The 24,977-nt window shown below is 39.2% G+C and overlaps 1 long non-coding RNA gene and 2 gene segments (V, D, J or C); 2 read left to right on the top strand and 1 right to left on the bottom strand.

The window, feature by feature from the left end:
• Positions 1 to 7,526, bottom strand: part of LOC133067351 (uncharacterized) — a 39,393-nt gene extending 31,867 nt beyond the window's left edge. Inside the window, exon 1 of the long non-coding RNA XR_009695232.1 lies at positions 7,447 to 7,526. This is a non-coding gene — a long non-coding RNA (uncharacterized LOC133067351). The remainder of the gene's footprint in view (positions 1 to 7,446) is intronic.
• On the top strand, positions 2,495 to 3,146 carry LOC133065868 (T cell receptor delta variable 1-like). The segment is given in 2 exon segments: positions 2,495 to 2,587; positions 2,800 to 3,146. Coding segments are annotated over 2 exon segments (396 nt in total).
• Positions 7,527 to 16,641: 9,115 nt separating the features above from the next.
• Positions 16,642 to 17,366, top strand: LOC133067352 (T cell receptor alpha variable 8-3-like). The segment is given in 2 exon segments: positions 16,642 to 16,813; positions 16,944 to 17,366. Coding segments are annotated over 2 exon segments (393 nt in total).
• The last annotated feature ends 7,611 nt before the right edge of the window (positions 17,367 to 24,977 follow it).

The following is a 24,977-nucleotide window of genomic DNA, read 5'->3' on the forward strand; positions in this document are numbered from 1 at the left end:
TAAGTGTTTGAACAGGACTGGAAAAGGTCAGTTTTCATTCCAGTCCCAAGAAGGGCAATGCCAAAGATTGTTCAAACTATTATGCAATTGTGCTTATTTCACATGCAAGTAAGGTTATGCTTAAAATCTTTTAAGCTAGGTTTCAGCAGTGTGTGAACCAAGAACTTCCAGATGTACAGGCTAGGTTTCAAAGAGGCAGAGGAACCAGAGATCAAGTTGCTAACATTCACTGGATCATGGAGAAAGCAAAGGAATTCCAGAAAAGCATCTACTTCTACTTCATTGACTATGCTAAAAACTTTGTGTGGATAACAGCAAACTGTGGAAAATTCTTAAAGTGATGGAAATACCAGCCCACATTATTTGTCTCCTGAGAAACCTGGATGCAGGTCAAGAAGCAACAGTTAGAACCGGACATGAAATAAGGGACTGGTTCCAAATTGGGAAAGGAGTCTTTCAAGGCTGTATATGGTCAACCTGCTTATATAACTTATATGCTGAGTACAACATGTGAAATGCCGGGCTGGATGAATCATAAGCTGGAATCAAGATTGCTGGGAGAAATATCAAAAACCTCAGATACGCAGAAGATACCACTCTAATGGGAGAAGATGAAGAGGAACTGAAAGGGCTTTTTGATGAGTGCAAAAGGGGAGAGTGAAAAAGCTGCCTTGAAACTCAACATTCAAAAATCTAAGATCATGGCATCTGGTCCCATCACTTCATGGCACATAGAAGGGGAAAAAGTAGAAGCAATGACAGATTTTATTTTCTTGGGCTCCAAAATCCCTATGGACAGTGACTGCAGCCATGAGATTGAAAGATGCTTGCCCCATGGAAGAAAAGATCTGACAAACCTGCAGGTGGGCTAAGTCACTTCAGTCATGTCCGGCTCTGCGTCCCTGTGAACCGTAGCCCTCCCAGATCCTCTGTCTGTGCGATTTCCCAGGCAAGAATACTGGGGTGGGTTGCCATGCCCTCCTCCAGGGGATCTTCCTGACCCAGGGATTGAACCCACATCTCTTATGTCTCCTGAATTTGCAGGCAAGTTCTTAACCACTAGTGCCACCTAGGAAGCTTAAGATGACATATTAGAAAGCATAGACATCACTTTGTTGACAAAGGTCTGTATAGTCAGAGCTATGGTTTTTCCAATAGTCATGTGTGGTGTAAGAGTTGGACTATAAATAAGGCTGAAAGCTGAAGAATTGATGCTTTTGAACTGTGGTGCTGGAGAAGACTCTTGAGAGTCCCTTGGACTACAAGGAAGACAAACCAGTCAATCCTAATAGGAATCACTGTGAATATTCACTGGAAGGACTGATGCTGAAGCTGAAACTCCAGTACTTTGGCCACCTGATACGAGGAGCCAACTCATTGGAAAAGACCTTGATGATGGGAAAGATTGAAGGCAAAAGGAGAAGGGAGAGGCAGAGGATGAAATGATTAGATAGCATCATTGACTCAATGGACATGAATTAAAGCAACTTTGGGAGATACTGAATTACAGTGTAGCCTGGTGTGCTGCAGTCCATGGGGTCACAAAGAGTTGGACACAACTTAGCAACTGAACAACAACAAAGTGTTTGAAACCTGTAGATACCAGCTTTTGTAGGAGAGCATTACAGCATTATGTCACAGAAAGATTTGGCATACTTATCTTGAATTTATTTTACAAAGAGAAAAATAATGAGCCACTAACAAGTGAGACTGAACACCTTGGACAACTGACATAGAAAATGTGAAATCAGGACAATTCCAGGACACATGATCTAATAAATGCAATTCTGCTTGTGGAGGGGACAGGACTGAATATCCTGGTCTTCCTCAAAGTCTAATAAATAAGACTCAATTTTGAATTTCAAAAGAATATTTTATTCCTGTATAATTTCATTCAAAATTTAAAACTGAATAGACACTGAAAGTTAGATGGACTGATTTTTTGTCATTTATGGTGAAGTAACTTTATTTATTGAAAAACCTAAATAGAGTCATAGAACTCAATACAAAGACAAAGAGATACAATAATTATTTTGAATAAAATTTCCATTCACCAAGAAGCAAGTTTTCTTAAAGAGTCATTAGATTCTGGATGGAGAAAAGTAAGTATAGGCTAAATAAATGACCAGTTAATAGATAACAGAACATTTCATAGGCTATAGTAAATTATATTTTAAATCAGCTGGAAAAACCATTTTGCTGAATAATTATCAATGTATGTCAACTTGCTTAATATTCAGTTCCATTCAGTTTAAATTTTAATACTGATTGCTTTTTTTTCATGCTTTCTTTCAGGATCTGATTAATTTAATGACCAGGAAAAAACAAGCAGACAAAGTAAAGGTTTGTGGTGAGCCAGACTTTTTCCCATGCATGCACAAACCACGTGGTCTATGAACATGACACCCCCCACTTCCTGTTGCGGGGAGTCACATGGGTACTGGGTAGTATGTATATGTGCTGTCGGGCACTTAAAAGACACTGAACTCTCAGCCTGAGGGAGAACTCAGCGCATTTGTTCAGGGAAATCCATGCTTCATGCCGCTCTCCAGTCTGCTCTGGGTGTTTCTGGCCTTCACCTTCCCTGGTAGGAATGCTTCCAAACCCGGATGTGATTATTCAGGGTAAAAGGACTGCACACAGGCATTGGTGCTTCACAGGGACTTGGGGAGGAAAGGAAAGATGGAGAAAAGCAAGCAAGCATCTTATGATTTCAATTTTTTGTCTTTGGGTCCTAAATAACTCCTACACTATTTTATTCACTGCTTCATCTTTGTTTTCTGATTTTTTTCCCCACAGCATCTGGTGTGGCCCAGAAAGTTACTCAAGACCAGCCAGATATATCGAGTCAAGTGGGGCAGTCAGTCACCCTGAATTGTCGGTATGAAACAAGTTGGAGAAATTACTACCTTATTTGGTACAAGCAACTTCCCAGTGGACAGATGACTTCCCTTATTCATCAGTATTCAGAAGACAGCAATGCAAGGAATGGCCGCTACTCTGTAAACTTCCAGAAAGCAGATAAATCCATCAGCCTCATCATTTCATCCTTACAGCTGGAAGATTCTGCAAAGTACTTCTGTGCTCTCCCTAAGCTCACAGTGCTTGAAGTAATAGGAAAAGCTGTACAAAAACCCAGAGCTTGATAAGAGAGAGCCCCCCTGCTGAAGGACCCCAGCTGAAATTCACACCCACAGACCCCAGACAAGAAATGATGGTCCTGTGGTTGTTTAAGTTGTGGTCTGGATCAGAAGATTTAATTCTAGATAAAGGCTCCTTCCATGTCATTGGAAACAGGTGTCCAAAGTAACTTTCTACAAATACATTCTCCTCTTGAATTTTTGACTTTAAGTCAACCATACAGGACATGTGTAAAGTTGTCTAGATTTGAAAACTTGTCCCATAATACTCGAAACTGGCAGTTTTACTTCATCACAAACCTGGGTCTAGTTGTGTGGAGTCACCATCAAAACCATTTGCTTAGTCACTTCCTCTTAGACTTCATGTCAGGGCACAATCAGAAAAGCAGAACCATGAGTGATGTAGAATAAGAGATTACTTATAAGGACTAGAATTCAGGCAATAGCTAGAGCTGGTGGACAAGTCTGTACAAAGCTGTTATTTTATATCTGATGTTGAGCCTGAATTCACTTTAAGTGAGCTTAGAGTAACGTTTGTAAAGGAAAGTTTGATGAGGACAAAAGCATGGACAAACTGTGACACATAAAGTCATACTTAAACTGCGAGGATACTTGGAACCCACAAAGACTTGTCTGTCTCATTCTCCTTCAGTCTCACAATACTGGGTGACCTTGAAGAGAAGTAGCTGTCATTTGCCATCATGCTACACGCATACCTGGCCCAAGACAAAGAAGATGAGGAGGACTTCTAATGGGAAGTGGAGGAGTTGTGAGTCAACAATAAGATGAGCTAGTTCAGCAGCAGCAATGTAGAAAAAGCATTTGCCAAAATCCAATAGTCAACCATGGTGAAAACTCTAAGAAACACAGCAATAATGGAGAAGTTCCTCAACAGCTCTTAGCATGTTTACTGGTAAAAAACTATACTTTTCCCTAAGGAAGGGAACAAAGGGAGAATATCCGCTTTAATCACTCTCCTTCAGCACAGTGCTGGACATTGTAACCAGGGCAGTAAAGAAAGTAAATATATGATCAACCTTATAAGCCAGAAAGGCAGTCAAATTACCACTATTTTCTATCTATGTAGAAAATCCCGAAGAATATACCCTCCAAAGCTCCTACAACTAATAAGTAGGTTCAGAAGGTCTCAGGATACATAAGATAAACACAAAATAATATGCATTTCTATATACTAGCAGTAAACATGTGGATATCTAAATTAATAATATAATACTGTTTACAATGACTCAAGAAAGACCCTAAATCCTTAAGCTAAAATTTAAGAAAACATGTACAGAACTTATACACAGAAAGCTACAAAACACTGGTACTTCCAGAAAATACAAATAGCCAATTATTCTAGCTATTATCCTAGAAAGACCAACTTTTCCCCCATGGAGCTGCATAGGCATCTTTAAAAGTGAAAGTGAAAGTCCTCAGTCATGTCCAACTCATTGCAACCCCATGGACTATACAGTCCATGGAATTCTCCAGGCCAGAATACTGGAGTGGGTAGCCTTTCCCTTCTCCAGGAGATCTTCCCAACCCAGGGATCGAACCCAGGTCTCCCATATTGCAGGTGGATTCTTTACCAGCTAAGCCACAGGGGAAGCCCCATGGAGGTGCATAGGCACCTTTAGAGAAAAAAAAAAAATTGATGACACATGCATTATGACCTCCTTTTGGACTTGATTCTGTTTATTGACTTTATTTTATCCTCATACCAACAGACCATTCTCTCTTAATTACTGGGGCTTCATACACATTTTGAAATCTGGAAATGCAAGAGATGCTTTGTTTGTCTTATTCAAGGCTTATCTAGGTTTTCTTACTTCCACATAAGTTATACATAGCTTCTACCACAAGAGATTGAGGTAATTTTCATGGGATTGTGTTGAATTTATGAATTGATTTGGGACAATTGACATCTTAACATATGGAGTCTTTGGATCCATAGCCTCTTTATTTATGTCCTAATTTCTTTCATTAATGTTAAGATTTTTGTAGAGGACATGCATTGTTGCTGTTGTTTAGTCTCTGTCGTGTCCAACTCTGCGTCCCCATGGACTGTAGCCCGCCAGGCTCCTCTATCAATGGGCTTCCCAGGCAAGAATACTGGAATGGGTTGCCATTCCCATCTCTAGGGGATCTTCCCAATGCAGGGGTATTTTCTACATATACAAATGTATGATGTGTAAATAAAAATAATCCACCTGGTTGGCAGGCAGACTCTTTACCACTGAGCCACCTGGGAAGCAAGACTACTTATTGATATAACAATTTTATCTTTTATTTCATATAAATTTTTTTACCTTAATTGACCTAAATGCCCAGCATCAAATCCAGAGCTAGGGTTAACTGGGTTAAGAAAAATGTGAATACAGGGATTTAATTGTGCTCTGAAATGGCCAGAACAGAGCTGGATACCTGTCAATATGAGAACAGATTCAATTAAACAGCCAAATAGATGGTACCAACCTTTTGTTGGGGTTTTGAAAACACTATTTCATTGAGCAGACTTAGGAAATGGTCTTTCCTGATATCAGTGTCTGTAGGTGGCAAGGACTGGTCACCACTGAGTACCAGGCCATGGTTTATGTTAGTTACCCCAGACATCAGAAGTGAGGATGTTTCTCATCTCCCTATAATAATCTGTCATTTTTTTCTCCCAAATCAAAACTATTCTAGAGTTACTGGAGAGGAATCAAGAAGAGGACTTGCATACCTTATAATAAATTAGTTCCCAAGCATTTGATAAATGACATTTTAATTGCATTTTCTAATGCTTTTGCTAGAATCTAGAAATAAAATTGATTTTTTGTGTTTAGTGACTGTATCAATGCACTAATAGGTTCTAGTTCTTAAACAGCTTGTTTAGAGGTACTTTGTATTTTCTACACATACAAACTTATGATCTCTAAATAAAAATAGCTTTACTTCTCCTTTTCAAACTTAATACATCTTATTTCCTTTCCTGGTTTGATCCCAGGCCCTCCATCAAGTCAGTGAATAGGAGTACTGATAGTCTACCTGTCTTGTTTGTGATCCTGTAGGGAATAATACTGACTTTGATATTTTCAATGATACCCTTTATTAGATTTGGGAATTTGTCTTTTATTTTTGGATTGTTGGGAGTATTCATCATACTTACCTCCCATAACTCCCATCATACATACATAACAAAAGAGACATTAGCCGTTCAGCAAATTCTCTTGATTATTTGAAAGTAAATTAAGTACACAATTTTGGTTTTCATCAAGCAAAGAAAGATAACCTCACCTCATATGGTCAAGATATAATCTTCTAAAATTAAAAATTCTGAAAAGCAACAATAGGCTAGAAAACTTATTTTCAGATTCTCCATATGTTTTTGGAGATATTATTTAAAATGACACTTTGAAGTGTTTCATACAATCCTCTAAAAAATAAAGTCAAATAAACCAACAAACAAAATGTTCATGCTAGTTTTCTTCTGCCTTTTGCTAATATAATAAAATAATATATTCCTACATAGCTTAAATGAATTCATTTTCATTTGTTCCTATATTTTCAGTAGTAGTGGGTGTTGACTTGTGTGTGCATGTGATCTGCCACAGAGAGACTCCCAAAGAATATTTATGATTATTTGTTAAATGAATGCAGCATGATTATCATGATATTTACTCCCATATCATCAGTTTAATTTTCCTCCATCCTAGAGTTGGGATGTTTGTTATCTGTTCTTGCAGTTTGTCCACAAATATAACCCTCTATTTATCCTGTTGGAGTCTTTTGTTTAACTCGACTTCCATGGCATTGAAAGATTGCTTTTAGAATAATTTCAAGAGTTGCTCAGCATAACTTCTTTCACTAAGTTCATGAATAACAACTCATCTACTCATTCAGAAAACAGATAACTCTTGAGTGCTTTTTGTGTAGGAACCTCTCTTTATAAACTTTGAATAACCTTAAAATATGGGAAGGTTAAAGACAAAAGGAGAACTACAAAGAAGTCGACAACTGAGGATCATAATCGGGGTGTGACAAAGAAAGGAGCCAGAAATAACTAAAATCTTTTGTGGAGCGGTATAGAACCAAGAAAACACAGCTGAGTGCAGAGGTAGTACAATTATGATGTGTGTGAGTTCTCAGTTGTGTCCAGCTCTTGGGCCCACCAGGCTCCTCTGTCCATGGATTTACCCAGGCAAGAATACTGGAGTGGGTAGCCATTTCCTTTTCCACAGGATATCCCTGATCCAGGGATCGAACCCCCATTGCTTACATTGCAGGTGGATTCTTTACCGGCTGAGCCACCAGGGATATTTACCTTTCAATCTGAGCAACTTTTCAAAAGGTGGGAGTTTAGCTCTGCGGTCTGTTTATTCAGTCACAAGAGGGGGCTGCTTCACTTGGAAACAATGGTCCTTTATGGCTATAAAGGAAAGGAAACATGTTTTCCATCAATGTTCCACAGAAAAGTGAAAAAAAAAGAACAGATTTTCATTGTCGTTAGATAAACTGATTTTATAATCCTTTGTTGAGTGCATGTGGTCGAGGATTCAGGGAATCATAGCCTCTTAGCCTAAACCTTTTCCATTTACCTCCCTAAACACTGCTTTCCCATTTCCCACCCCTGGTTAACTCTTCCCTTCCCTATTGCTTATGCTCTTTCCTCTTCACTCCTCTTTCTTTGCCAGGATCATCCACCTCCACCCTTCTCCACCCCAGAGAGTTTGCCTTCCCTTCTGTCTTTTCTCTCAGTGTCTGCATCCTTGGTGCAGAGCACCTACAAACGTGGGCACAGAGGGCCTTTAAGGGCAATTGTTCAAGGAGGACGAGGAGAATACCATCCGTGTCATCAGTTACTATATCAAGAAACGATGCATTGAGAAATGTCTGCCTAGATGGAGACAGATGCATGATTCCAAGAACATTTTCAGGACGCTGAGTTCCAATGTCCGAGATCAAGATGTTTAGCTTTTTGTCTCAGTGTTACTAATATTTCCTGTCCCTCGGAACAACCAGAGCCTACTTTGAAATCTCACGTACATTTGCTAGAATGTGGATGGGAATTTTCACCTCTTTACATTTTAGAGCTCAGTAAAGCTTTCTGGGATTAAACAATGTTTTCCACAAGCTTCACGGAGCATCAGAAAATTTCTTTGAAGAAGAAATGATAGAACAATGGTTCTGGATAGACACACCACTGCGATTGGTGTTCCTTTTCCAGAGCCAGACTTTAAACTTCACAAGAGTATCAGTCTGTACCCTGTGAGTTGGGGATGTCTCTCCTTCTTTGGAGGACATGACTGAAACATGGGAGGAAGACCTACACAAGGAACTGCTTGATCGTTGGCTGACAGATCCTGGCAACAACACACTGCAACAGATACTTGCACTGGTTCTAAGTCTCTACTAGCAGCAGTTGTTTTGTTCTCTGGAGACAAGCCCAAGAGCAGACACAAGTGTGAGCCCTGAGCCCACAATCCTGGTTTGTCCTTGAAGTATGAGGCTGGTGGTTGGAGTAACTGTTTTTCTGACCTTGGGTAAGTGTTCTGTGTCTACAAGGGTTGACTTTGAGGCCAAGGGAGCATAAAGCATCATTCGCTCTCTACTCTCCTTCCTGTGTTTTATTCAGCTTTATAGCAATGGAATTGAGAACAGATCTATGAATTTGCTAGTGAGTGCAAACTTCTACATGACAGGTTAATCCATAGCCATGATCCCAGAAGAGACCTAGCAGTAAGCAGGTTGGAGGAAATCTCTGGGGTTATTGAGCCAAAGACCCATGGGATAAAGCCTATAGAGTTCTCAGAATCTTGCATGTGTCTTTGGTCCCTATATAATAAGCACCAATAATATTTCTCAGGACACAGATAAAAATACTGGAGTAGGGGGTAAGTCCAGACAGTTTGGGGAATGTTGTGCCCTTGTTCCACAGAATTACACTGATTTGTTGTCGGGGGATAATTTTATTTTCTTGACCCTTTAGGGACTGTGACTGATGCTAAGACCACTCAGCCCAGCTCCATGGATTATGCTGAAGGAGAGGATGTAAACCTACCTTGTAACCACTCTACCATTGGTGGAGATGGTTATATACATTGGTATTGGCAAAATCCCAATCAGAGTCCACAGTAAGTCATTCATGGCTTACGAGGCACAGTGAACAAAAGCCTGGCCTCTCTGACCATAGCTTCAGACAGAAAGTCCAGCACCTTGGTCCTGCCCCAGGTCACCCTGAGAGACACCGCTGTGTACTACTGCGTCCTGAGAGGGCACACGGGGACAGATGGGTCTGCACGTGGGCAGTATCTCTGGTGGGAAGAAGGGGGGACACAGTGGGGGAGCACTCATGAGAGCAAATCTAGAGTCATCTGGAAGGAGAGTCAGAGAGCAGTGAGAGATGAGGAAAATGAAGGGAAGGGAAAGGGAAGAAGATGGATAAAGAAAAGAAGAGAAAGAGGACAAGCAAAAAGTGCGTCACTGGTTGATGTGGCTGTGAATGACAAGGCAATTAAGGATCATAATTTTAACACAGGAATAAAGTGAAGAGGTATTAATAATTTCTCATGGCTCCTCCTCGTGTCAATAAAATGTTGGTTTCAGTGTGTTAAAGATGAAAAGAGGGAAACACAAATAATTCTCCTGTTCCAAAGGCTTCTTTTGTTTGGACCCAGGACAAAACCATACTCAGAACACATATTATTACAGTTGTTTCACTTGCAAATAGATCTTACTCAGAGGAAAATCTGAAATGTTATTTTGTTACTACTCTAGAACACGCATGTTTGCGATAAACAAAATGTAAGGAAACGAAAGCTAAGTGAATATTTGTTTTTAATCTGTCTAGAAGTTCTGCCTCTATAAAGAGTTTTCATAATTTTTTTTATATTCTAAGCAGTATATAGATCCATCACATCATAAAAGTCTCAGGCAGAGCAAAAGTGAAGGCTCATAGCTATATCTCCTTCATTCCACCAAATGAAGGAGATTTCTCCCACTGTCCTTTTCTGACAGTTTAATGTATATCATATCAGCCTGTTTATTTCAATTACATATATTTTTGCACAGTTCCCCAGGTGAAAGGCTTCCCCTTGATGAAAATGAAAGGGGAGAGTGAAAAAGTTGGCTTAAAACTCTTCATTCAAAAAACTAAGATCATGGCACCAGTCCCATGACTTCATGGCAAATAAATGGGGAAACAATGAAACAGTGAGAGACTTTATTTTGGGGAGCTCAAAAATCACTGCAGATGGTGACTGCAGTCATGAAATTAAGACACTTGCTCCTTGGAAGAAAAGCTATGACAAACCTAGATAGCATATTAAAAAGCAGTGACATTACTTTTGTGACAAAGGTCTGTCTAGTCAAACTATGGTTTTTCCAGTAGTCATATGTGGGTGTGAGAGTTGGACTATAAGGAAAGCTGAGTGCCAAAGAACTGATGCTTTTGAACTGTGGTGTTGGAGAAGACTCTTGAGAGTTCCTTGGACTGCAAGGAAATCAAACCAGTCCATCCTAAAGGAAATCAGTCCTGAATATTCATCGGAAGGACTGATGCTGAAGCTCCAGTACTTTGGCCACCTGTGTGAAAAACTGACTCATTTGAAAAGACCCTGATGCTGGGAAAGATTGAAGGTAGGAGAAGAAGGAAATGACAGAGGATGAGATGGTTAGAAGGCATCACTGACTCAATGGACATGAGTTTGAGCAAGCTCCATGATGGACAGGGAAGCCTGGCCTGCTGCAGTCCATGGGGTTGCAAAGAGTCGGACACAACTGAGTGACTGAACTGAGTTGAACCCCAGGTGGTGCAGCGGTAAAGAATCTGCCTGCCAATGCAGGAGATACAACAGAGGCAGTTTCAATTCCTGGGTCAGGAGGATCCCCTGGAGTAGGAAATGGCAACCCACTCCAGTATCCTTGCCTGAGAAATTCCATGGACAGAAGAGCCTGAGCAGCTACAGTCTAGTGGGTCGCAAAGGGTTGGACACAGTTGAACACACATGCACATATCTTTGCACATCACTTTATGCAACTGCATACACATTTATACACATACATACATATGTACACACACACAGATCAAACGATTTGCCATTAAATTGAATTTATTTGGGTTTTTCACACTGTGCCTTTTGATTTTCATTTAATAATGTCCTGGAGCTCTTTCTACAGTTGAAACAAAGTGGAGTGGCCCACTACATTCTTTCTGATGCTTATTTAGTACTTTGAAACATTTTATCATTAAATTAATTAATTAGTAATTATAATAATTATTATAATAATTATAATGAAGACAACATCTTACTCATCTTTGTGGAATCTTACACATCTTTGTAGATGTGTACACATCTTTGTCTTACACATCTTTGTAGAATCACTTTGGCATCTACATGAAAAATTTAATTAGATATATGAATTAGATACTAGAAAATTTGATTAGATGTTCAATAAAGGGTGCATTTAAAATTTTTGGAGAAGTGGCATCTTGCCCTCTATATGCTGTAAACAGTCACACTTCAACAGAGTGAGAGGACATATCTTGCATCCTCCACAAATAGGAAATTACCTGTGTTTTTTATTTTAACAGTCCAAATATATTTTATCTATACACAATGTGCATGTATGCTAAGTCATTTCAGTCATGTCCGACTCTTTGTGACCCTCTGGACTGTATCCTGACTGTCTCCTCTGTCCATGGATTCTAGGCAAGAATACTGGAGTGGGTTGCCTTGCCCTACTCCAGTGGATCTTCCCAACCCTGGGACTGAACCCCTGTCTTTTATATCTCTTGCACTGACAGGCAGGTTTTTCACCACTAGTGCCACCTGGGAAGCCCCAATATGAGAAAAGGCTTTTTATTAATCAAATTGGTTCACTACTTTAGGATTGACAAGCACTGTGCTTCCTTGGGCACGTTGCTGAGTCATCATGTGCATTTTTACATTTTCATTGACTTACAGCTGTGATGACACGTTGACTGTGAGTATCAACTGATGTCTAAATGAATTTTTTTTTGTTATTTTTTTATGTGAAGTTAGGAGAATTCCTTGCATCTTTCCAGGGGACTCTATCTAGCTACATGCAATCATCATCTTTCAAACTATCTGGTGTCAACCTTATGACAAACAATAATTAAACACTTTGATAAAACAAGTAGAAATCTGTGCCATTTATCACAGTCTATGAAGAATGTCAGAGATAAAGAGAAGTGTGTATTGGAATGAACTGAAGTTCACAGGAAGAGCCTAACAAAATAGTTGGGGACCAATTTCACATTTAATAATGATAGGAATGGGGAATACAAAGAGGAAGGAAGAAAAAGAGAGAGGATTGGATGAAGGAAAGAAAAAAAGTAAATAGGAAGGAAAAATTTAATGAGTCCGTGAACGAATAAGGATTTTGGAATACATTCTTGTCTTCATTATGAGATCCCATGTGATGTCCTTTGACTCTTTCTTCTATGTTTTTAGAAGATCTAACTCATGCCCTCTATATTTTGTTGCATCCCTAGCAATTGTCAGTAAAATGTTCAGCCAAGAATATTTCTTTATTCAGTAAATGTTTATTGAGCAGCTACTATTTGTCAGGTACTATGCTAATTACTGAGGACATTTTAACAAATAAAACAGATAAAAAGATAAGTTTTAGGAAAAGCAAAGTGAAGAAATAAGCAAGTGAGCTCTAAAGCTGGGAAGGGGAGGAAATGAGGGAAAAAGTGACTGAAAGTGTCCTGAAGGGATATGCTGATCTTTGGAAAGTGCTAGAGCACCTCTCATTGTGCTTTCCAAGACTTGAGTACAAGTATCTGTTACCTCAGATTTCACTCACAGACTCAAAACAATTTCCAATGTATGATAAACATAGCTATTTACATTTCCACACACATCCTACACACCAGAACAAATTTCTGTCTTTTTGAATATCCAAGAATACGATGTGAACGATGCCACACTGAGGATTCTAGTGTTTCACAAACTCCATCTGTTAGGCATATCTGAGAGACTGAGTCTAAGTTAGAAGCATATCTAATTCATTCTATCAGAATTGCGTGAAATGTGCAACATACTAAGTGATTTCAAATTGACTTGCCCCCTGAAGTAGATAAGATGTAAGAGGGTTATAAGAAACAAGTAACAAGTGTATATATATGGCACATGGAAAAGACAATTTCCTGAACACAAAGAAAAGAAAACTTCTGAAAATAATCCATTGGGATAGCCAAAATTTACTGATTTATGACATCTTCTTAGAGACTTGAGCACCAGTTGATCTGGTTGTGGCCACCTTCCTCTGTACTAGGACCTTTGAAGGCACATTTGCTTCTACCCCTGATTGACTCCTTGTAGAGAGGAATGATTCACCAAGGAGTCTGACCTGTTTAATTTTCTACACTGACCTAACCACCTCTTACCATCCCACACTGCTTTCTACTTTGTACTCTAAATCCTCATTCTATTGAAAACAAATATTCAGTAGCCCCTATAAAAATTCCTTCCACATATCTTAACTGAAACCTGACTGTAATACAGCTCTTTCACTTGTGGTTACTTCTGGTCCTCCCTCATCTAAAACACTTCAAATTTAGAGATGAGAACAGCATGCTTGTCACTCCCACACCCCCCAAAAACGGACTCTTGTCTTTGACCCTTTGAGGCTTTGCCTTTTACCCCTACTTTTCCCTATTCCTTTCATCACTCCCATCTTTATAGACATCAGACACTCTCTGGGGGAACCATGTTTCACTGTTTGCTCAGAAACGTCTCCTGGAATTGACTCTCACTCACTCCCTCCTCCTCGCTTGCTCTCCCCTGCCTTTAAGTTACATGTTCTGGTTGACACGTCAGCATTGCAGGGTGCTGTTCTGCATGATAAACAAGCCCCCCTTTCTTCAAAGGCCTTTCTTTAGGACTCTGGTGTGACTTCCTCCAGACCTCCAGGAGGTCGCTTCCTTAGCCCCAGAGTGCTGCCTCCGTCTGGCTTTCCTGCTCTCAGTTAAAGATCACCTGACACGTGACCAACAAACGCGCGCCCCGCGTTTCCTCAGAGCTGCTCTTCCCGAGCCTCCCGGCACTGTCTCTTACGATCCTGTGTGTTTGTGAGAATCAATCAGTGCGACGCCGCCGCACTCTCCCTTATATATTGAAGATGTACACACATAAGATTCTACTGTAACCTAAAATACTCCTTGACTTAAATTCAGAGAGGGCAATTCAGAGAGAAACCTGAACTTGTCAACTTTGACGTCTATCAGTTAGGATCCCTCTCAGTCACAAACTCCCATGGCCACACTCCAGAAAGATGTGATGATATTTCTCCAGGTAGATGCCGCTCCACCTCTGAAATCTTACATCCTGTCTCAACCTTGCATCCTCAGATTCCTACACTCATATACTTCTGCTGCATTCGCTCTTTGACTCTTTATGATCATTTAGTCCCCAGATCTCTTTATTGTTATCTTATTTCTCAGAAGTTTTCAATCTTTTATTTCTCTTTCTACAATATCTAAACTTCACAGCTCTTCTTCAATCAGTCTTTAGTCACTAACTTCATTGTTTTGAGTTAATTTTATGTCATATCAATGATCTTATTAATTCCTAATCATGGATTAATATCTGCCTTATGTACCCCATTGGGGTAATGATTAAAAACACTATATTACACTGATACCATGGAATACCATTCAGTCATTATAAAGGTCAAATTTAAAAAATCTACTTTCCTATATACTTTGTTAAAGCAGAGTTCAAGAAAATCACACAGATGGGCAGGCTGGTGTCACTGAAATTGTGATCACCTCCAACACTAACTAGACCCACAGTGCTTCCAAGAAAGTATTCTTTTTCTCTGTAATAATTTTTCATTGTCAATTCCTACAGTGACTTTTTCAAAACTTCTCACACTCATCAGATTTCTTAACCCAGGATCTCTTCTGTCAATTATCTTGGAAGGTACTTAATTTCTACCTACAAGAAGAAAAAATTCATTAAATTAATAGATGTGTCAACTTTCTGCCTTCATACCCTGAAATAATACTGAAATCCAAACCAATTCCTTCCTCCTTCATTCCAATAAAATTGGAAATAACTGTTTCTCCTCACAAATTAATTCTCTTACCTGTGATCCATATTCCATCCTGGCTGTCTCTTCAGAAGTTTGATCCATTGTTTATAGAACATTTCCAAAAACATGTAAATATATTATAACCTTTAAAACCCCTACTATTACCACTTCAACATCTTTGTCTAGTTAGCACCATGTCTTTTCTCCCGTTCTCAGTTCAGCCTCTGGAAGGAGATTTCTGTATTCCAAAACGTTTCTCCTTTGTCTTGTCTCTACTATAGCTGAGTTCCTGCTGAAAGACTCAAATCATGATCTTTGTGTTGCTAAAAGTCAATAGACACTTTTCAGTCATCATCTCACTAGGTAGACATTTTTTAGCATCTGCTCTGATGGAGAGTCCTTCCTCTTTGAAACTCCACTTTGCTTCTCTTTCAGGACACCAGTCAATTCTGATTTGCCATGTACCTCTCTGGACTACTTTGAGGTTTCTCTGATACTTTTTTCTATTGGCCATCACGTCAGTGTTTGAGTTCCTTAGAGATTTTCTTTGGTTTCTATTCTCTTGTGAAGTTTGCTCTGGGTGTGTGTCTTGGTGAAATTACATTTACTCTAAAGAGTAATATTGTCAGTAGTTGTCAGTAGATGACAACATAGTGGAGTCTAATTGAATTAGATGTTAATCTTTATATGTTCTTGGACAAATCATTTCACTTCTAAAGGACTTGATTTATCTAGCCTAATGGCCATAGTGCTGAATTGTCAGTGGCCAATGATACAGACTCTTGAATCATACCAATGGGACAAATTCCAGATCACTTACTGTAATCTTGAACAAATTACATCCTTCCTTTCTTGCTTCAATTTCCTCATCTATAAAAATAAGGTGATTTATGTGATAATGTGATTATATAATCACATAAACTACTATATTATAATAGTTTTATTGTATTTTATATTTTATTATTATATTTTTAATTTTTATATTTTATATATTTTTAAATTTTATTTATAAAATATTTATATTATATTTTATATATTTTATACTTTATTATATTTTATTATATTATTATTATTATATAATAATATTAATTATAATGTATATTATATATATAGTGATTATATAATCACAATAACTATTTAATTCATAGTATTAAAAGAGCCTCTTACTAAGCAAACCCCTGAAACATTCTCATCAGTTTAAAATGCTAAGTAATTCAAGCCTAAATAGGAGCGGAAAGGAGATGGGGCACAAAATCCTGAAGACGCGAATTTTTTCTTTTGTTGACCTGCAGAGGGTGATGTTGCATAAACTGGAAGTGTTTGTCTCCCTCCTATGAGCTTCTTTATCTTACAGCTCATTGAAGTGCATGTTTGAACAGGCTCAATGTCTGGAGCAGTCATTCTTTTTTTTTTTTTTTTAGGAGCAGTCATTCTTAAGGAAGCATTTCTTACTGGTAGTAGCTAGGATTGCCTAAACAGGGATCTCTTTAACTCTCAGATTTTCCCCGTTACAAGGACTCAGCACACCCTGGCACATTCCTTCCTGCTCCTCAAGGGAGATCTTCCTCCCTCTGTGGCCATGCTCTCAGTGACTCTTCTGCTACTTGGAATGCTCTTCACAGCAAGTAAGTAACATTATATTCCATGCTTCTGCCTATATAGAAGGAATTTTGTTCTGAGGGTGTCTGAATGGAAACACTGTCTTATTATAGATAGGTGTGTCCTGGATTCACTGATGCTGCATTGCTGTTGCAGGAGGAATTGGAGCCCAGTTAGTGACCCAGCCTGACGGTCACATCAGCGTCTCTGAAGGAAACCATCTGGAGCTGAGATACAACTATTCTTATGGTGGATCTACTTCTCTCTTCTGGTATGTCCAGTACCCCAGCCAAGGCCTCCAGTTTCTACTGAATTTACCAGGGCCCACCTGGGTTAAAGGCATCAAAGGCTTCGAGGCTGAATTCAAGAAGGATGAAAAATCCTTCCACCTGAAGAAAGCGTCAGCCCATTGGAGTGACTCTGCCAAGTACTTCTGTGCTCTGTGTGACACAGTGCCTGAGTCTGCAGGGGGAGCTGAACAAAAACCTTCTCAGACATTGTAGCTTAAAACACTCAGGGCCTCAGCCTGACCTGGTTTTAGAGAGGTCTCTGATCTGATCAAAGTGAGCAGAAGGAGAAGCAGAGTCCTGGGGAGTGCGTGGTCCCAAGGAAAAACAAGATTTTCAATGAGTCCCTTGTTTTACATCTATGCAAGACCAGACCTGGAATAGACTTGAATGAATAGTCTCCTTTTTCGTGGTGACGTAGCATTCTGAAGGGTCAGGATTCTAATTTAATGTGTTGCTGTTGTTGTTTAGTCACTAAGTCATGTCCAGCTTTTTACAACTCCCTGGATGGCAGTCCCCCAGGCTCGTTTGTCCATGAGATTTCCCAGGCAAGAATACTGCAGTGGGTTGCCATTCCTTCTCCAGGAGATTTTCCTGACCCAGGGATCAAACCCATATCTCCCGCTTGGCAGGCGGGTTCTTTACCGCTGAGCCACCTGGGAAGCCCCAGTTCAATGTGAGCAGAACTAACCTTCTGATCGTTCACCTTCTGAGCTGTCCTCCAACACACTCCTCCCACAGCTCTCGTTTACGGCTGAGAGCACCTCCATTCTGTCCACATCTCTTGCTGTAACTTTAGTGATCTTTGAATCTTATTGTTTTCTCACTGCTTACATCTAACTCAGAAAGAAATCCGGTTGGCCGTATCTTAAAAATTAATGCCAAATCGAACCACCGCTGCCATTTTCACTGCTACTTCTTTGGTCAAACCACGCTCATCTCTCAAATGTATTACTCTGAAACCCACTTTACATATTATGACACAGACAGTCTTCAGAAAATGGTATTGGGAAAGTTGGAGAACTGCACGTAAATCAATGCTGTTAGAACATACTCTCACACAACACACACAAAAATAAACTCAAAGTGGCTTAAAGACTTAAATATAAGACACAATACTATAAAACTCCTAAAAGAAAACATAGGCAAAACATTCTCTGACATAAATCTCACCAATGTTTTTTTCAGGTCAGTCTCCCAAGGCAATAGAAATAAAAGCAAAAATAAACAGATGGGACCTAATAAAACTTACAAGCTTTTGTACAGCAAAAGAATTCATAAACAGTACAAAGAGCCAAGCTACAGACTAGGAGAAAGTATTTGCAAATGTTGTGATGGACAAGGGCTTAATTTCCAAGATATACTAGCAGCTTATATGACTCAATAACAAAACCGCAAACAACCCAGTGGGAAAATGGGCATATGACCTAAATAGAAATTTCTCCAAAGAAGACATGCAGATAGCCAACAGGCACGTGTAAAGATGCTCAACACTGTTAATTACTAGAGAAATGCAAATCAAAATGACAGTGAGGTATCACTTCACACCAGGCAGAACGGCCATCATCAAAAAAATCTGCAAACAATAAACACTGGAGAAGATGTGGAGAAAAGGGAACTCTTCTACACTGTTGGCGGGAATGTAAACTGGTGCAATCACTGTGGAAAACAGTATGGAAATTCCTCAAAAAACTAAAACTAGAGTTCCTATACAATCCAGCAATCCCTCTCCTGGGCACATACCCAGAGGAAAAAGCATGGTCCAAAAAGATATCTACACTCCAATGTTCACTGCATTATTCACAATAGTCAAGACATGGAAGTAATCTAAATGCCCATTGACAGAGGAATGGATAAAGAAGATATGGTACAGGTATACAATGGAGTATTACCCAGCCATTAAAGCAAATGAAATAAAGGCCATTTGCAGCGGCATGGATGGACCTAGAGATTATCAAACTGAGATAACTAAATCAGACAGAAAAGGAGAAACATTGTGTGACATCCCTTATATACAGAATCTAAACAGAAATGATACAAATAAACTTATTTACAAAACAGAAACATATCCACAGACCTAGAGAATGAACATATGCTTGCCAGGGGGGAAGAATGAGGAGAAAGGTTAGGGAGTTTGGGATCAACATGTACACACTGCTATATTTTAAATGGATAACCAACAAAATCCTACTGTATAGCACAGGGAACTCTGCTCACTGTTATGTGGAAGGGACGTTTGGGGGAGAATGGACACATGTATGTGTATGGCCGAGTCCCTTTACTGTCCACCTGAAACTGTCATAACATTGTTGATTGGCTGTATGTGTCAGTCAGTTGTGCTGACTCTTTGTGACCCGGTGGACTGTAGCCTTCCAGGCTCCTCTGTCCATGAAATTTTCCAGGCAAGAATACTGGGTTGGTTTGCCATTTCCTACTCTAGGGGAATATAAAATAAAAAGCTTTACAAAATTAAAGTTGATTAACTTTGTAAAAGTTAATTTTCATACAGAAAGTAAAAGGCAAAAAGAAAATCTATGAGCGTCATCTCATAGAAATATTTACTATGCACAGCTCAAGTCATTTTCTAATTTCCTACCCTGTCTACCCTCTTCAACTTTTTCTTGGTGTTTCTCTGGTATTGTATGTACTATGCAGCATGTATTATGCAAGACTATTTGAGTATGTATGTAATTCAATTATAATCATAACCTGGAAAGTAGAAATAACCCCTGGTAAGTAAAGCAATATAAAGGCATTTAAGAGGGTAGGTATAGGCATATTCCAACTCAACTGAATTACAGCAAAAAGAAATTAATAAATATTTTAATCTTAGTTTTGTTACTTGTATACTGGGGTAGTTACAAGAAAGAAAGGAGCCATAGGACAGTGTTCAAAAGATAGTAGATGGAAAAATGAGTCCAGTCTGGCTCATTTGGAGACTGCTGTGACACCCATGGAAAGAAAATAAAGATTCTGGCTTTTCAGCAAGATTCTGGACCATTCTGAAGAGCTGTAAGTCAGCAGCCAAAATGATTTTGGTTGCTGAGTATTTTGGAGGGAAAGATTTCACTTCTGAATTTCAAGTATAAGGTGACATGTTTTGATATGGTGGACTCTAGCCCTCTAGTTTTCTCTATCATGTAGTCACATGCACTTGAAGAAAATTACATGATAGCTAAAATAATTTTTTTTTAAATCACAAATCTCTCACTATTATGACTTTGTGAGCCAAGTATTTGAGTGTGAACCTGGAAACTTAGCAGCCATAAAGACTTCATCACCAGAACCGAACCATCTGCTCTGATAAATGGGACAAGATCTTATACAAGAGATTGTTACTGTGAGCAACTAATTCACTTAAGGCATGTTCTTCAAATTTTACAAAAAGAACAAAAGAGAAAAATGGGAAAAGCAAGTTATTTTTATTATTGATTTCATCTAGGTCTTCACAAAAACCTTTCTTAAATATTGGAAGTTAATACATCTTCTTTTCCCTAAAATGGTTAACCTGTGACTGCCCTATAAGCTCACTCTCATGTAGCTCATTTCCAAGTGTGCATGTGTGACCCCATGGACTATAACCAGCCAGACTCCTCTGTCCATGGAATTTTCCAGGCAAGTATAGTGGAGTGGGTTGCCATTTTAGTCTCCAAGGGATCTTCCTGACCCAGGGATTGAACCTGCGTCTTTTGCATCTCCTGCATTGGCAAACAGATTATTTACCACTGTGCCACCTGGAAAGCCCAAAAGCAATAGTATATATTGTTTGTTGACTACTTGTTCTCTCTCACTCTTGCTATGCTAACCTTTAGCCAGAGTGTATTTCCGATACTTCACCACACTGTGGACTTTGGACATAACAACGTGACCATGTTTGACCAATAAACTGTGAGTGGGTATTTATATCCTAGTTAAAACTAAATATATTTACATGATATGCCTTCTTTTGTTTCTTCCCTGCACATACCAGATAGTGGTTGTCCTTTCAGGTTTTATTCCAGAATGAAGAGACAACTCATGGGAGCAGACCTGAATCCCCTTGTGTGCAAGAGCAGAGCCACCGTGTTGGGATGGCAGCTGACCCACAAGTAACACACAGTGGACCATTCATTAAGTTTTGTTCCTGTGAGCCACTGAGAGTGTGAGGTTCTTTGTACTAAGTCTTATGCTAGCCAAAGTTGACTGATACATGAAGTCACATCAATCCTGTCTTCTAAATATCTCTCGCATTCAACCACCACTTTTTAGTTGCCTTGTTACTATCCTGGTTCAGGTTCTCATAATCTCTCACCAAGTTGGTTGGAATAACTTCTTAAATATATCCTTTACCCATGAGCTCCTACCACTCCAAACTCTCTAAAGTAATCATTCTAAAACACACATTTGGATTAGATTGCTATTCTATTTCAAGACCTTCTGTAGCTCACGATGACCCACAAATGAAAATCAAGGTTTCTGTGGCCATCTACAGTATTACTTCCAGGAAGTTTTCATCCTCATCCCCACCACTACCACAGGATTTCTAAACATCAGACATAATGAACTCATTTTAATATTTTCTTCTCATATATATTATTCTTTTCTCAAGTTTGCAAAAGCCTACTCAAACTTCAGGACTCAGTAAATGTCACATTTACTTTATAAAAGATTTTACACCTTATATTCATTTGTCTTCTTCCTCTTATAGTATTTTGTACACAATTTTGCAAAAGCAATATTTAAAATGTTATGAATATTGTTTGGTTTTTGACACTTTACTAGTACAAGTTCCTCAAGGATAGGGGCCATTCCACACTATTCTTTAATCTCACCTGTTATTACTGTTCCTGACATACAAGGAACATTCAGCAGATGAGTCACAGCTTGACCACAGGGTGCTTTTGACATGTGCAGTGATGAATGAAAGCTGGTTTGTGAAGCTGGATATGCAGGTGGACTGGAAACCTCCAACATGGCAACCCTTGAGGACACCTTAACCTCATTACATCCCTCAAACCAACACATGTCTATGCTTCCCACTTTTACCTACTTAAACCATAATCCCTAGAAGACAAAATTACTCCATCCAGCCATATGAATCATACAGTCTTACTGAAGTTTGCCTCCATATATTTGTGGCTTTTAACATCAATAGTAAATGAAATGGTGAATGAAAACGTTTTCATGTTTCTATAATATATCATTTATATCTCCTTTGACTCTGTACTCTCCTAAAATAGCCAACTGACCAAATTTGATGAGTCATGGTAGGTGACAATAAAGACAATTCGTATCATTAAATGAATCCTCCTCAACTTTCTGCATCCTAGGTAAAACATTCCTGTTTTACACATATAGTTTACGTTCTCTCCCATAATAATAAAAAAGGTGTCTTTCTTACTTTGAAATGGTACCCCTCTGCCCAAATGCTTTACCCACAGTATTCTGTCTGAATTCTCTGGCACTTCAGCCCACTGATCATACAAACTTTGGTCTGACTCTTCAAGATTTTCTTGCTAATTCCCTCCCAGCATTTAAAATATTCAAGCTTTCTCATCTTAAAAAATATTTAATATTCCCACAAACCTATATGTGCCTCTCCAGCAACAAATCTTTTTATTTTTTTTTGCCACCTGTTCCTTGTAAGATCTAAAAGATGATAGATATCATTCTTTTTATTATTTTTAATTTTTTTAATTGAAGGATAATTGCCTTACAGAATTGTGTGGTTTTCTTTCATAGCAACAAGAATCAGCCATAGCACACCCATGTCCCCCCTCCCAGACCTCCTCCCGTCTCCCTCCCTCCCGCCCTCGGCCCGTCTCAGAGCCCCCGTCTGAGCTCCTCCCTCAGCCCTGCTCTGAGTCTCATAGCACACTCCCGCTGGCCCTCTCTCACACACGGTGCTGTCCGTTCCTATGTGACTCTTTCCATACGCCTCCCCTTCTCCCTCCTCTTCTCCTGCCTTGTCCATAGGTCTGTTCTCTGTGTCTGTTTCTCCACTGCTACCCTAAAAATAAATTCATCAGTGCCATCTCTTCAGATTCCATATATATGTGTCAGTATACAATATTTATATCTCTCTTTCTGACTTACTTTGTACAATGGGCTCTAGTTTCGTCCACCTCATTAGAACAGATTCAAATGCATACCTTTTTATGGCTGAATAGTATTCCATTGTATATATGTACCAGCTTCTTTATCCATTCATCTGTCGATGGACATCCAGGTTGCTTCCATGTTCTAGCTATTATAAACAGAGCTGCAGTGAACATTGGGGTACATGTGTCTTCTTCAATTTTGGTTTCCTCAGGGTATATGCCTAGGAGTGGGATTTCTGGGTCATGCGGTGGTTTTATTCCTAGCTTTTTAAGGAGTCTCCATACCTTCTTCCATAGTGGCTGTATCAATTTACATTTCCACCAGCAATGCAAGAGCATTCCCTTTTCTCCATATGCTCTCCAGCATTTATTGTTTGTAGACTTTTTGATGATGGCCATTCTGACTGGTGTGAGGTGGTATCTCATTGTAGTTTTGATTTGCATTTCTCTGATAATGAGTGATGTTGGGCATCTTTTCATGTGCTTGCTAGCCATCTGTATGTCTTCTTTGGAGAAATGTCTCTTCAGGTCCCTTTCCCACTTTTTGATGGGGTTTTTTGTTGTTGTTGTTGTTGTTGAGTTGTATGAGCTTCTTGTATATTTTGGAAATTAATTATTTATCAGTTGTTTCCCTTGCTATTACTTTCTCCCATTCTGAGGGTTGTCTTTTCACCTTGCTTGTAGTTTCCTTTGTTGTGAAAAAGCTTTTAAGTTTAATTAGGTCCCAATTGTTTATTTTTGTTTTTATTTCCATTACTCTAGGAGGTGGGTCATAGATCTTGCTTTGATTTATGTCATCGAGTGTTCTGCCTATGTTCTCCTCTAAGAGTTTAATAGTTTCTGGTCATATATTTAGGTCTTTAATCCATTTTGAGTTTATCTTTGTGTATGGCTTTAGGTAATGATCTAATTTCATTCTTTTGTACATTGCTGTCAAGTTTTCCCACCACCACTTATTGAAGAAGCTGTCTTTGCCCCATTGTATATTCTTGCCTCCTCTGTCAAAAATAAGGTACCATGGATGTGTGGGTTTATCTCTGGGTTCTCTATCTTTTTCCACTAGTCTGTTTTTCTGCCAGTACCATACTGTCTTGATGACTGTAGCTTTGTAGTATAGTGTGAAGTCAGGAAGGTTAATTCCTCCAGCTCCATTCTTCTTTCCCAAGACTGCTTTGGCTATTCAGGGTCTTTTGTGTTTCCATATGAATTGTGAAATTTTTTGTTCTAGTTCTGTGAAAAAAAGCCATTGGTAATTTCATAGGGATCACGTTGAATCCGTAGATTGCATTTGGTAGTATAGTCATTTCACAATATTGATTATTCCCACCCAGGAACATGGAATATCTCTCCATCTGTTTACGTCATCTTTAATTTCTTTCATCAGTATCTTATAGTTTTCTGAATACAGGTATTTTGTTTCCTTAAATAGGTTTATTCCTAGATATGTTATTCTTTTTGTTGCAATGGTGAATGATATTGATTCCTTAATTTCTCTTTCTGAGGACACTTTCAGGGTTTTGCAGGAGCCCTGTGGCTCAGCTGGTAAAGAATCACCTGCAATGCGGGAGACGTGGGTTCGATCCCTGGGTTGGGTAGATCCCCTGGAGAGGGGAAAGGCTACCCACTGCAGTATTCTGGCCTGGAGAATTCCATAAACTGTATATAGTCCATGGGGTCACAAAGAGTGGGACATGACTGAGTGACTTACACTATACTACTGTGACCCTCTCCTACGACTGATCTTTCTCATCAGGTGTGAGAGGGGTGGATGTGGAGCAGAGTCCCCCAGCCCTGAGTCTACAGGAGGGAGCCAGCTCTACTCT

Source organism: Dama dama, chromosome 12 (genome assembly GCF_033118175.1).
Source record: "Dama dama isolate Ldn47 chromosome 12, ASM3311817v1, whole genome shotgun sequence".
Classification (NCBI taxonomy): domain Eukaryota; kingdom Metazoa; phylum Chordata; class Mammalia; order Artiodactyla; family Cervidae; genus Dama; species Dama dama.